We start from the raw sequence: 14,743 nt of genomic DNA, 5'->3' as shown, positions 1-14,743 counted from the left end.
CTAAATACCTCCTTTATAGTGTTAGATTCTGTGGGAAATTAAGAGGCAGGAACGGTAAACAATCAGTATTCTTTATTCTGTAGAAAGGGAGTCAGTTCCCACAGAGGGGTAATCCCTCTTAACATTTATATCATTCAAACCTCATCACTTGGTATGTGCCTTCAGCTTAGCAAATCTTCATTTGTTACGTTCACTGGTCGCTCATTATAAGGTTCATAAGGTTAGATTTACAGCTTGAGAGAGAGAGAGAGCCTGGGCCCCCCCCAACTACAAGGTGAATCCCTAATTATGAACTATGGATAATATTTATTAGTTTTGTTAGTAAAATACACACATATATATAAAACATTTTTTTAACAATAGAAAGAAACAAACTCCAGAAACTTAAACTTGTTGCAAATAATTGCTATGTGTATTTTTCTGTTATAATTTTAAGTCTTGTTTAATAACCTTATAGACCGTGAAGCCCTGTTTGTGGTATACAGTGTTGAAACTGATTAGTATGCTATGGATGCCACAAATATACCTTACACAAAACATTCCCCTTCTGTACTCGTGTATTTCATTTCAACTGAGAGTGGCCTTCACTGGCATTTCATGTATTGGAGTGTGTGTACTATTAACCTGGAGCTGTAAAAGTTTTCCTGTACCCTATAAATAAGTGTGTGAATAAAACTGCAAGTGCAAAAATACAGCATATTTACAACAGTAACCGAGCAAGAGTTTTTGGATGCCCAGCCATGACTGTCATCATCACTCATCAGTGGAAGAGGTACTTTGTTGGCCAAACAAGTAAATCATAATTGGTGTGTTTATCAACGTCCAGTCATGGATTTTTCCTTAATCATGTAAATGGTGCGCAGTGTGACCAGTGTTCATAGATACGTTGATAAATAGTCAGGCTTGGCTAATGAAATTATATGGATCAATAACGAGTCCAGGATGAACAGCCCTGATCCCATGCTCTGACAGCATGCTGCTGTGGTTTGTGATCCTGATCTCAGGTCAGCCAGGATGGTAAGGCTCTGCTGGATGTCCTGCAGAGGCCGCTGGGTCCAGAGAACTCAGAGTCTCTCACGGCCACCGCCAATTACTCCAAAGCAGTGCAAGGCATCCTGGACGTGGTGCACGAGGTCCTGCACCACCAGAGACGCTTGGAGAACATCTGGCAGCACCGCAAGGTCCGCCTGCACCAACGGCTCCAGCTTTGCGTGTTCCAACAGGACGTCCAGCAGGTAACTCACAGTGTATGAAACAGAAACTCCTACTGCACTCTGACCCTATTCCTGAAATGCAGGTACTGTAACTCTCACTGCACTCTGACCCTCTAGCCCTATGTATCTGAAACCGGTAACTCTTCATACGCACTAAACCTATGTGTTTAAAACAGGTATCTCTCTGTGCTCTAACCCTGGGTGTAAAAATTGGTTAACTCATACTGTGCTCTGGCCTTATGGTTTTTACATTTGGTAATTCCCATTGAATCTACTGAACACCATTCAGCAAGCATGAAAATGTCTTGATTGCACAGAGCTTGCTTCTAACATCTGCAGCATGAACCAGACCAACAGGTACAGCTATATGAAAGGATCATTTCCAATCTTTTAAAGTTTCAAGGTATTAATGGCAACCATTCAGTGTGACTTTGGGGACTGTTTTAAGAAGTATTAGGTTCTGTAGTGAAGGCATGGTCCATTACGCATTCATTATATATATATATATTTTCTTTTTGAGCAGAAAAGCCACTGAGTAGCTGAAGTAGCTCAGATATCTGGCTCTCACTATGCAAAATGAAATGCTCACATGAAAACATGAAATGCCATGTTTCTTCTCATCTGAACCCACAAAGTTCAATTCAGAAATACAAATTCAGTTATGTAAGTCAGATATAAGATGTAAAAAAGTCATATCATCTGCCCATCATGTTTAACATATTGCAATTTATAAATTACTTTACTTAATGATATTTAATTTACAGGAGCAATATTCATAGAACAGGCTTTGTTTTATATATATTAGTTTGGGCATTCCTATGATTCAAATATTTTCTCTATTATTACTATCTGGAACTTTGCAAGAAAAATATGGATGATATCCATGTATTTAGCTCTGTGGTGAAATCCCAGGCGAAAGAGGAGAGGACTTAATCAGCACAGGCCTGCTGTGGCTGCTTCGTGTTTAATTCCCAGTTCCAGTGCCAAATCAAGATCTCAGATCTGACTCACGGATCCACCTACGGGGCTGGGATTGTTGTTTATCTTGTGAATAACTAAAAGGTATAATATTTTATATGTTTATATTGGACACACCTTGAATGAAAGGTAGTCTAATACTTTTGCATTAGAATGACCACTGTCTATACACTTTTTTGTGTTTATGTATAAGTATGTGTGAGTGCAAGTAATCTTATACATTTTAGAGTCTCTGTGTGCCAGTGTGCGAGTGTATGTGACTGTGTTTATATTTTGACGTGTGTATGTGAGAGTGTGTTTGAGCACTTCCTTTGCATTTGCATATTACATGCACATTGGTGTTACTTGAACTGAAGGTGAGCCACAGTCTCTCACTTTCTATTCCCATTGTCTCTTTTCCACTGTAATGAGTGTACACCTCACTCATTAACTTGCATACCTCACATCCATCTCATAAACTCAACCACTGGCTCACACCTTACAAGTCCTGCACATTCATTAGCCAACTCACATCCATCACACTCATTCATCTGCTAACCAGATAAAATCCCTCATGTCTGTCTCTCTCACTCACCCACTCACACCCGTCTCTCTCACTTCTCTCTCACATACAAACTATCTGTCTAAGCTAAATATGGTTATCGAATTGGTTGGTATGAGGAGCTCTGCAATATATTATCTCTACAATATATTGAGCAAATGCTAGATGGGCTGTTAAAACTAAACAAAACAATGTATTATATGAACAGGCATTATGACACCACATACACATACAATTATAGTACATTCATATGCACTCTAAAAAGCTTACATAATAGTTACTGTAAGGGTTTGTGAATGTTTTTAATAGTTATAGAATGGAATGTCCCCAGGACATACATTTGGCAACAAAACATTATTGTGGATGAAATAACTATTTAAAACAAATTCATAATTAATTCACAATTCCTAACCTTTTGTTAGCTTTCTTGTGCATTTTACAATGATGCAAAGACACAAACCTTGCCAAGAAATAACTGGGCAGCCAGTAGTCCCATTGCTTTTGCTCCCCTAGTGGGGACTCTCTCTCTGACTCACTTACCCACTCACTTGCTTCTTACTCATTTACTTACTGTACCTACCGGCTCAAATTCCTCATATCTGTCTCTCACTTACCAGCTCACACTTGTCTCTCATGCTCATTCACCCACTCACATTTATCTGATCACACACTCTCACCCAAACCTTCTCAGTGAAACCAGGGGCTTGACTCATGGCTGCCAGAAACAGCCCAGCTAGATGAAATCCATGTCCTCTTCTCCTTAACCCACTGTCCCACTGTCATCAAACCCTTGCAATCTGTGAGATCACAACAAGAGTAGTCCTGTAAACAGATTTTATAACCATAGAACCATTATTCATTGTGTTCTGACTAGAGTTATGTTTCACTTTTTTGCAATAACTGTGGTTATTTGTTATGCACCCCTTCCCCAAGTGTGAATATCAGATCCATTCAGGGTAGATCCAGCTCGTATTCAGATATGGTTAATGTGTCAGGAATAAAAGGCAAGTATTACAGAAAATTCACCCATAATCATGTATGTGGTTGCAGGTTCAGTGCAGCAGATAAACACTTCATTAAATAGGAGACTACACTGTGCCTGTCTCTGGTTCTACTCAGAGTCCATGTCCATCCCAGATAATAAGACCATTTTGTACACACTGCATAATTACATATGGCTGTAAACCGGTAAGGCCTCATAGCGCTGCACCTCAGGGTTGGTTATCATCTAAACAGAGACACAGTACGTCCAATCCAGAGGAAAGTGCATTTATATTGAATACATGGCATATTTATATCAGCTGCACATGTTGAAAGGTCAAGGGAATGAATTTGGCAGCTTTAGACTGTGTACTGTAATCTACTCCAGTGCCTGTTGAGAGAGCCAGAGACGGAGGTTTTCCTGGCAGTTTTTTGTTTTTCCTTGTTACATTAACTTTGTGCTACAAACCTGCTCCTGAATGCCACTGATTTGCTAATGGCCAGATATGCTTTGCCTTATCCCCCATGTTTCCCTTACAGACATTAACCACAGCTTATTAGAGATTAGCGTTACTGTAAGTGCAACACTATGCAGAGAGTCACAACTAAATATGAAACAGAGGTGTATTGATCACTTCTATTTCACATGAGCTACATGCCATAAGAAAGGGGGGTGGGGAATCATCCTGTGTGTGAAGAATCTGTATATTCTGGCCTGTCATCTTTGGACATCTATGAGAAGTGCAAGATGATATTGCCTATCTTATGGATGTGCTGGGAGGCCTAGCACTTCTGGTCCATTTCTAGCCATTATTTTTGGCAGGAGAACTCCCGAGTGGAACATTCCTTTCATTTCTCACATTGCAATTTAAAAGCATCCCTCTGGCCAGGAAAGGGGAAAACATGCTCTTGTTTTAATTCTGGTTTATACAAGGCATAAGAGGATAATAAGCAAAAGGAATTTTTGGACTTGGACCATCCACATAAAATGAACATCAGTGACTGCGTGTCAGCATGTAAAACAAGCTGGATACTATGGGAACAGTGCCAAATGGCTTGATTACATGCTGGCTTAATGAGATAGAATGATTTAGAATTTAACCTAAATTGCTGGGATGGGAAATGTTCTGTATTTGTGTGTGACCCTATGTACTGTATCTCCTTCCCCTATACAGCATGTTCAACTCTTGCTTGGAAAGGCTCTCACCACATATTTAAAATCACAGTAGACAAACACTTTGTCTCTGAAATTTCACAGCAACCATGGAACAATCTGGGACTGAAGATCTGTTCGTTCATTGTCAGAGATAATTACCTCTATGGTGTCAAAGTGGAGCTTTTATATCTGGGTTGTGAAATTCACAGAACTTTACATTTAACCGTTTGCTGGTGTGTCACATTTATGATATTCGTGCTGCCCTGGTAGACCCTGTCATCCAACCCGACAAGTGTCCATTCGAAAATGCGACCCAAAACTATGATCCATCCAACAATACAAACTTACCGAAGTCTGTTGGTCTCATATTTGATCACATTACATTATTACATTACAGGCATTTAGCAGACACCCTTATCCAGTGCGACTTACACATTACATCCATTTATACAGATGGATGTATACTGAAGCAATGCAGATTAAGTACCTTGCACAAGGGTACAACAGCAGTGTCCCATTATTCCCATTATACTACACTGCCACCCAATCACAACAGTGTTCATTTTCAGGCTTTTTTGGAAGTGCCAAGGCCAACCCCCCTATGTGAATCTCTGAACAAATCCCAGATTATCAAATAAGGAAAAAATCACAAGCATTCAGTTCAGCTCTGGTAACCTTGTGTTACAGTACTATGTTTTATAGAAAAAAAGTTATTTTTCTGAAACTTATTGTGGCAGGCTGGGTTGTGCAACACAGAGAAGGGGACAAATGTTTTTTTTAATAAGATTCTCAGCTGACCAATTGATTTCACAAGGCATGAAAAGTCCAAAGCAAATAGTCAAGGTACTGTGAAGCTGTTCACGTATGGCAGTCCGAGAGAAAAAATATGAGCCAGGCTCCTGAAGAGCAACCTTCCCTATACAGTGGGAAGCCAGCTGAGTTGTGTCCCAAATTTGTGTCATTAACAGATTATGAATTTGACACTATTGCTGTGGACTGTCATTAGTGAAAGGAAAGCAGTCTGCACCTGAACCCTCTGCCTGGTGTGTTCAGTAAACATGCCTTTGTCCACATGTGCAGTTTCTGCACTTGTGTAGTGTATCATCATTACTGACCATCAGCTGGAACCTTGTGAGTGTGTACTTAACACTGTACCTGGAAAACTTAAGCTTCTTTGCAGTTTCTCACTTCTTGCCACAATTTTTACTTGGCCTACATCTTAGCCCAGCTCCTTCTTTGCCATAGTTTTTGCAGCTTTAGTGCCTATTTAACTTCCACTACAGGCTAAAGGTGTCAGGCTACCTGGGTTTTTTTTAAACATGAGGTAGATAAGATTTCACTCAATTTAATTACACCTCCACATCCCTCCCACCCCTCCACCTCCCACTTTGCAAAATGATTGGATAGACTTTCAATAATTAATTTCATTGTAATTAAAGCCAAAGGAGGCTATTCAGAAGAAAGTCATATCTAAGATTACTTTTAAGTAAAAGTAATCTCTTTGTGTTACTGTAGGTTTTAAAAAAAAAAAAGTTTTTCCTTTGTTTTGTTATCCAATAAATGCATATATAAAACTGAATTCCCATACATTTGGCCTGTACTGCATGCACAGGTTCTTCTGAAAGCTGCATTGTCCCAGCCATCTCTACTGCTAAAAGATCGAGCGCTACCTGTATGTGACATGGCAGACTGACAGTGATGACAGATTATTCCTTTAGTGCCAGACTGAGAGAGTGTGTGTGCAGGCTGGTACAGGGGTGATAAACAGGTCCACACTCAGCGCTAATGTGCATTTGTCTGCATCTCCTACAGGTGATGGATTGGATTGAGAACCACGGGGAGGCCTTTCTGAGCAAACACACCGGGGTGGGAAAGTCCCTGCATCGAGCGCGGGCACTGCAGAAACGTCACGACGACTTCGAGGAGGTGGCTCAGGTGAGACCCACGTTGCAAGAAAGGTCATCACGGTGATTTACAACAGCACAGCACATGTTAAAAAACACATGTTATTTGTGCCTCTTAAATTGTCCATTAGATGCATCTCTGAATTACCCCAGCTCATTTCTGATTCTCTCGATGGGCTCTAGATTTTGTTTTAATAATCCCTCAGCTGCATGTTTGGAGAAAACTGGGGCTTTAGTGATACTGTCAAGCTCCATTTGAAAGCAATTCATACTTGTAGTTTTTCAGTGTTTCAATGAATATTCAGTGCAGAGATGGCTTCTGTAACTGTGTGGCTTAAATTCCTTTCAAATTTGCAGCTCCCGCTGCTTAAAAGTAGTAAAACAGGATCATTAAATAGCACCGCTGTGAAAAATTGTCATTAGTTTCCCTTACATGTGTTAAATCCTAATTATATTTATCAGTAGTATTACAGTAAATACACCAGCAATGATTGGATGAATCTCAGGGATATGATAAAGGTGGATGCCCCAAACATACACCAAGCTCATGGGCCTTATGTGTGTTCAATCAACTATATCTCATGGGTTTCCTATTTTCACAGAGATGCTTAACGAATGCAGGCCTTTAGGTTTCATAGTAGCTGCTGCAATTCATGTGGAACAGATGATTGTAGACCAAAAGAAAAAAATGGTTCCACTATCTATATCTATGTCTATCTATATCTATATCTATATCAATGTCTATATCTATTGGAACTGTAAAATACCAGCTTTCTTCATTCAGACCATGCCACAGTTGTAGGTAATCAGTCTGGAAACATTTACATGCACAGCATAACCTCTGAGACCCGGCAGTGCCATTTGTGTTATACATCTATTCAAAATTAGGCTCTTAATTTCAATGAAATTTCACCTTGTGTGGTTTGGTGCTAAAGTAAAACCCATGGAAAGAGTTGAATGGGCCAGGCATTCATAGGTTATTAACTGTCTGTTATTAATTGTCTGTGTCATTTTCAGTTACTGCCCTATACCATGGCAGAATACTTTTACTGAATCAGCAGTTCAGTTGAATTACAAGTAAATGTTTATAGTACATAATTATTGTGGTAAATCAGCCAAATTACCTCAATAATTACTTTCACGGTAATTATGTTCTACAATCTTTAACGATTGCATCATTCATTAATATTCATTGTTTATAACTTTGCAACCTTGTATGTCAAGGACTGAAGTGAAGATGAGTGTCCCATGTATGTTGGGCTTCAGACCAGACTCCATAATTCAGTATAATATTAACCTAATATTAACTATTAGTGTTGAGATTTCTTCGCAAACCAGTAATCTCAGCTAGTGGTACATTTACCTTGCAAATGAGTTGTCTCTGTCAGAGTTGTGGCTACCTTTTAAACCATTAGTTTCTGTCGGTGTTCATGTCTGTTAATGTTGAGATTGCCATGCAGACCATTCATTTCTGTGAGTGCTGAAATTTGCTCTCCTGGATTGGGGCTGTTGCTCTGGCACAGGTAGCTCTGCTGCTGGTGTATGCTGGCATTCCTCTTGAGGGTTTAACACGAGTGTTTGTGAAAGACATCCTGTACTGGACCAGGGTAAATGAGCGTGGTTGGACAGTGATGCGGCAAGTCGTGACCTGGCTCTCTCTTCCTTTTGCCCGGGGCGGATCAGAACACGTACACCAACGCCGACAAGCTCCTGGAGGCAGCCGAGCAGCTGGCCCAGACTGGGGAGTGCGACCCGGAGGAGATCTACAAGGCGGCCCGGCACCTGGAGGTGCGGATCCAGGACTTTGTTCGCAGGGTGGAGCAGAGGAAACTGCTGCTGGATATGTCCGTCGCCTTTCACACCCATGCCAAAGAGGTAAGTCTCTCCCCCGTTAGCGTCCTGTGTCAGGGAAAGACAGCGTGTGGGGGCTGCGGACAGGGAAGGTCACTCATGGTTCCTCTCTCATCGCCGCGTCAGCTGGAGTTTGGATTGGCTGTTGGAGCGAGGTCTTATGGATTGTTTAGTGTCAGCTAAATTGGCGCTAACGACTGCACTACGGTTGTTCGAAGAGGATCACGCCAAGATTACTGTGGGATGCTGTGATTCTTCGCTCTGGTTAGCAGGCTTTGATCCCTGCCAGATGTGAGAGCTGTACAGAGATGTATGTGAGTGCTAAGAGCACTTCATAGAGGTGCAAGGCCCGGTTACGGTGGACTTTGATATGCAAATGAAAAGGAAACCTGGGGCTGGTCTGCTGAAATGTTATCTGCAGGATACACGTGTCATTTGTGCACATCCAGTTTGAACTTTGGAGCTTGAAGCTGATCTGAACTTGTTTAAAAGGATTTGAAATTCTCCCAAATGGCTTAGTTGGTGAGGTGATAGCCACAAGCATGGGTGTAACCCTACGTTTGCAGGCTTGGGCCTGGGCTATAGTGTCAATGCAGGTGTGTCGCATTGTCAGTCAATGATACACTTCTCCTGTGATCAGTGATGGCTATTTTTAGTGCTGTCTGTGTACTGTGGAAGTGGAAAGTGACTTGCCTGCAGAGTGCAGGGGTGCATGTGCTTCAGCCTAAGATTTGAATGTACAGTAGTACAGTGTTTAAAGAGGCACAATTTGGAAAACAAGAGGGAAAAAATGGTTTGCATTGCATGGTTTGAAAATGAGCCCCAGGAACACACTTTGTGGCAGAATGGAGAAGTTATCTGAAATGGAGTGAAAAATGAGTTTGTTTTATTTATTTGTTTGTTTATTTGAGGTGGAGTGAGGCTATTTGTTCCTGAGGTGGTGTGAGACAGTTTGTGTGAGGTGAAGTAAGACAGTTTGTGTGAGGTGGAGTGAGACAGTTTGTTTCTAAAGTGGAGTGAGATGGTTTGAGTGAGGCAGTTTTTGTCTGAGGTGGAGTGAGACAGTGTGTCTGAGGTGGAGTGAGACAGTAGGTTTCTGAAGTGGAGTGAGGCAGTTTTTGTCTGAGGTGCAGTGAGTTTGTTTCGAAAGTGGAGTGAGACAGTTTGTTTCTGAAGTGGAGTTAGTTTGTTTCTATAGTGGAGTGAGGCAGTTTGTTTCTGAAGTGAAGTGCGAGTTTGGTTCTGCGGTGGAGTGAGACTGTTTGTTTTTACTGTGGTGGGTGGGAAAGTTATCTGAGGTGGAATGGAATGGTTTCTGCCTTCATTTGTTCCCTTCAGTGGAGTAATGGAGACGCTGTCTCTCAGCTTGTCACATTGATCCACATTAAGAAACTGTAATATGATTTTAAGGGTGTACTACTCCAAAATGCATAAAAAGGCTGGTTATGGAAGGAGGTTAGTACAAAGCTCACTGAAATTTTAATACTGACAGTAAGCCCTGGCTCACATCAGATTACATTAATCGTAGTGGTTGAGATTTGTCAGGCAACAGAATGTTCATGTGCACGGATTTATTATCAATTTTAAAATGTGCATGGATTTATTATTGTTTGCAAAAAAACTTATTTTTACCTTTTTCCTCCAAATAAGATTACATGATTACTTTGTGAATGGAAAAAAGCCAGCTGTGTTCTCAGATGACTGCGGGGTTTTGGTAACATCTCTATTATGAATCCTTATGTTTCAATCCTTTCCCCTCTGAATCCTGTTAAAAGAAAGATTCAAATCACAGTTTCTTCCGTACTATCCATGCATGCGGTCCATTACAGCTACACTAGGCAACATTCCCATATCATGAAATGAAGACAGAATCTGGCAAATCTTCAAGTATTAATGTACTTCACTGAAATGTGTTTAGAGAAGGGTTGCGCCACATGAAACTGCGATTATGAGGTGCTGAAACACAAATGGTCATGACGCAGTCCACAGATGCATCCTAAGCGCCTCAACCGGTGAAACCTTCCTTCTTCTCGCTGAGTCATGTGAAGCGACTATCTGCTGCAAATCCCCCAAAAAGCAATAACTATCACTCCCTCGGTGTCAAAGACAGCGTTAAGATTAGTCATTTGTAATTTAGCTATTAGCGCTGCATCTTGGTCATTCAGTTGAAGCTGCAGCAGAGCTCTCTAATTCGCTGGAACTATGAACTACAATTATGCATTCAACCGCCATTTTTCTTCCATGTTTATACAGCTGCAGCTCCAGTTATCAGCTTTCCAGTTTAACGTCATAGACATCATTGGTAAGGGGTTTATGTGTCTTGTATGATGGTCAGAAAATCTGAATTTCACAAAGAGAAATAAGGAAGAAGTTTTATTGGCCGATATACAAGTTCTGATATGCGTTCGCAGCAGGAACATGGTGCTAATTATGTGAAACAAGCCAAACCCTGCGGTGTGCTGGCCCCTGCACATGCCCCACCGAGAGGGGCGTTCTCCCATGATGTCTCTGTCACTTGCGCAGTCAGGATAACAACAGAGATTAGCACAGTTTAATGAGGGCATCCCCCTTGTTGCCAAGTCTCACAGTACTCTGTTTACATTCTCTCACACCACTGTTGACCAGCAGTGACACAAAAACAACATGGTAAGCATTTTATGATTTTAAGTTCTCTAGATTTACCTAAAATCTCAAGCTCATTTAAGAGAATCTTAATTTTTCACATATGAAATGTACATCTTACAAGGACGGTACACCGACAGTACTGAAAAACATAACACTCCACCTTGCCTCACAGCAAGAAGGCCCTAGGTTCGAATCCCGGTTTGGGCCTTTTTGTGTGGAGTTAGCATTTTGTCCCCTTGTCCGCATGGGTTTCCTCTTGGTACTCCAGATTCCTCCCACAGTCCAAAGACATGCAAGTAGGCTAATTGGAGACTCTAAATTACCCATAGGTATGAGTGTGTGAGTGAATGGTGTGTGTGCCCTGCGATAGATTGGCTTCCTGTTCAAGGAGTATTCCTGCCTCTCGCCCAATGCATGCTGGGATAAGCTCCAGCACCCGCTGTGACCCTGACCAGGAATAAGTGGGTATAGATAATGGCTGGATGGATGAGACATTGACATTACAAATATATAATAATGCAAAATGGTCAGTTAGGCAAAATGTTTCCCCATCTACAATTAATGATGTAAAATACATGCCAAACAAGCACCATAAACCTTTTTTTTTACCTTGCACATCCAAGATGAGATTGTATTTACAACATGCGATCCAGTTAATCCAGTGGACTAGGTCACAGATTACAAGATTACAAGATTTAGCAAATGCATATATACACTGTATGTGTACATTTCTTTTCACTGTATTGGTGCTGTAAAATAGGTCAAAGAGATGCACTGTTGTGGGGAAAGAAAATCTAAGACAAATGTTGTGAATGTTAATGAGGTTGCACTGATATCTTACATTGCTTTGATTTCTTGCTAATCTCTTATGTTTGAATTCAGTTTAAGGCTTTGTAATTCTGGATAACATGTTTTATCTGAAGGTGGACAGTAAAATCCCTATAATGGAAGGAATGGCAGAACTCTTGCACAGTGACATTTGTAATCCAGAGCATGCTCAGATCAGACATGGGAGCAGTTGCCATGGGAACCACGGACAAGGGAATGGCACTCTTTATGCGTGTTAACCATTGCAGTGATTCACGAAATTCACAGGAATTGTATCTGTGTAAACAAGTTATATTTGATTCTGTTATCAGCATTATTGTTTTCATCATGGAGTCCTATTAGAAGAGCTTCAAGTGTTTTCAGATGTTTTTTGTGGTGCTTTTCTTTTCGGTGTGTGAGCAATAGAAATAAATCGATAAATAACTAAATAAACGGCTTTTTTAAAGGACCAATACTTGTTGCACCACTGTTATTGTTTACACAACCATTTGATTTATTATCTGCTGTGGCAGTGCATGCAGTAATCTTATCCACAATGATTACTCATTTTAGGTTAAATTGCATTGCTGTGAATTTTTGGAAGTGCACATTTTCAGTTGCTATGGATACTAAATATACTATACTGTGGGAGTGGCGTTAGTTTACCAACCCCTTTTCTCTTCAAATTGAGATTGCAAATGGTTTGAACTGCATAACTGCAGTACAATTCAGATAATTAAGAAGTCAGGCTTATGTTAAAGCTTTTGGAGACACGGTGTATTGTGTTCAAACTTACCATGTATTAAATCTGAGCTATGTAACCCAAACCAGCTTAGAGGAATTGTTAAGGGGGCTATGTCACTGTCTGAAATGGGGAATTTATCAGAAGAGAGCCAGACTATGCCCTCTCTGTGGATTAATACTTATGGAACAGGATAGTGGATGAGAAATATATGGATCAATCAAGTTTTCATTGAAGGAATGCCTTTAGCAGCATATGATCATTGGTGCCTTATGATACTACTTCACAGTTATCAGCTACCAGGTATGCCCAGTGGGAGCTGGGCATGTATTATAAAATTACATATGGGAAGATCTGCCTGTTTTAAATTGTAATAGAATGCAATCTGCTTGATAAAAGCTCACGGCTGTGACCCTTCACAAACAGTATATTCTGGAATTCATGCTGGAGTCATGGAATCCCAGAAACTGATGTGCAACTGATGCGATCGATGGAACACAAAAGGTTAAAAACTAAACTTTTTACAATCTTTTACAGAAATTTTTACAATTTTCATCGGGCAACCAACTGTTCCCCAGTGTGCACATCTGGCAAACAATCATCAAACGCCAAAATATAATGTGATTAAAAATGGGTCCCCATTCCCTCCCAAAAAGCAGACACTATGCTCTAGAGAACATTGTGTGAATTACACCCTTTTCGTTGATATTGTGTGGGCATCCTTTTAAGGAAAAAAATTGTTAGCATGGGAAATTGATAACACACGTGCATATACTGTATTTAAACCTTAGATGAAGATTATTAGCTGCACAATCCCCATGCTAACCAGACCTTCGCAGTACCTTTAGGTGTTCATGAAACTGTTGAAACCATTTCATTTGGTTTAGATTTTGTCCTTTTATATTCAGGTGGTAGGTCTTGCACTTTCTGAAATTTAAAACTTTAAAAGTTTAAAACTAGAGAGTGTTAAATATACATTTGGATGAATTTGAGGATTTCAGGTTTAATTGAGATGCATACAGTTCACGTGTGAATTGACAGGTATCAAACAGAAATTAATCATAAATGTGATGTCCACAGCTGCGCCGCACAGAGAAAGAAGAATAATGGCCACTTATTTGTTGTAGCACTATTGAATCAATTATGAGGCACAAAGTACAGTAGCTTTTCTGGCCTGATCTTTAGCCCAAGGAAGATTGTTTGAGATCATATTGACTGATGACTTTGAGGGCCCCATTTTCACAGTCAAGCACAATTGTAAAACTTGCATTGATTCAGGACCATGGAAATATAAGGCATACCTCAATCAGATAAGCTTTTTTACCCTATTAATTTTTTAATGCGTTAATGCACAATTATGATATATTGAGCTCTAATACAAAAATATCTAGATATTATCAAAATTATAGAAAGGGGCAAATCTTATCACTTTTAACTAAAGAACACAAGTTGGGAAAATAAAGTGTCTGTAATAAAGGGGGAAAGAGTGACCTGTAGTGAAATGCAAGATGCTTTCAAAAAATCCATATATGCAAAGTAAGACATTTACTTTTTATATTATTACAAGACCAGTGCAGTTTTAACACGTAGTCTTAAGGTACCTGATACAGTTATAAACACATAAAACAGAGCTGAGGAAACTCATTTTGACAATTGCTGAATTATCTGCAAGGAGGGTGGGTCAGAATGTGTCTGAAGAAGACCTGGAACGGTTGAAATAAATTTTCTGCAACCTGTTTTGATCACAGTTAAACTGGGCAAAGAAATGTTCCTTTTGCACCTGACAGAAATAAATTTCACTACATCGCAGGCACATTTGCTCTGCAGTTGTCACCAAATTAGGGCCCTGAGTCTACTGTTAAATGATTTAATATTGAAAGCTCTCTAAGATAGGTTCTCATAGGTTCAGTATGTTGGAACAGACATTCCCCTTTTTCTGTTATG

General features: G+C 40.2%; 1 protein-coding gene across 2 annotated transcripts in view; it reads left to right on the top strand.

Moving 5' to 3' along the window:
- LOC135250850 (kalirin-like) overlaps positions 1 to 14,743 on the top strand; it is a 153,512-nt gene that overhangs the window by 60,453 nt on the left and 78,316 nt on the right. For both annotated transcript variants that reach the window (XM_064327610.1, XM_064327609.1), the window contains exons 9-11: positions 1,005 to 1,235; positions 6,683 to 6,805; positions 8,458 to 8,649. In XM_064327610.1, the coding sequence (XP_064183680.1) occupies positions 1,005 to 1,235; positions 6,683 to 6,805; positions 8,458 to 8,649 (546 nt within the window). The remainder of the gene's footprint in view (positions 1 to 1,004; positions 1,236 to 6,682; positions 6,806 to 8,457; positions 8,650 to 14,743) is intronic.

This window comes from Anguilla rostrata, chromosome 3 (assembly GCF_018555375.3).
Source record: "Anguilla rostrata isolate EN2019 chromosome 3, ASM1855537v3, whole genome shotgun sequence".
Taxonomy (NCBI): domain Eukaryota; kingdom Metazoa; phylum Chordata; class Actinopteri; order Anguilliformes; family Anguillidae; genus Anguilla; species Anguilla rostrata.
The sequence above is the reverse complement of the archived record's forward strand: the minus strand, read 5'-3'. Positions and strand labels throughout refer to the sequence as shown.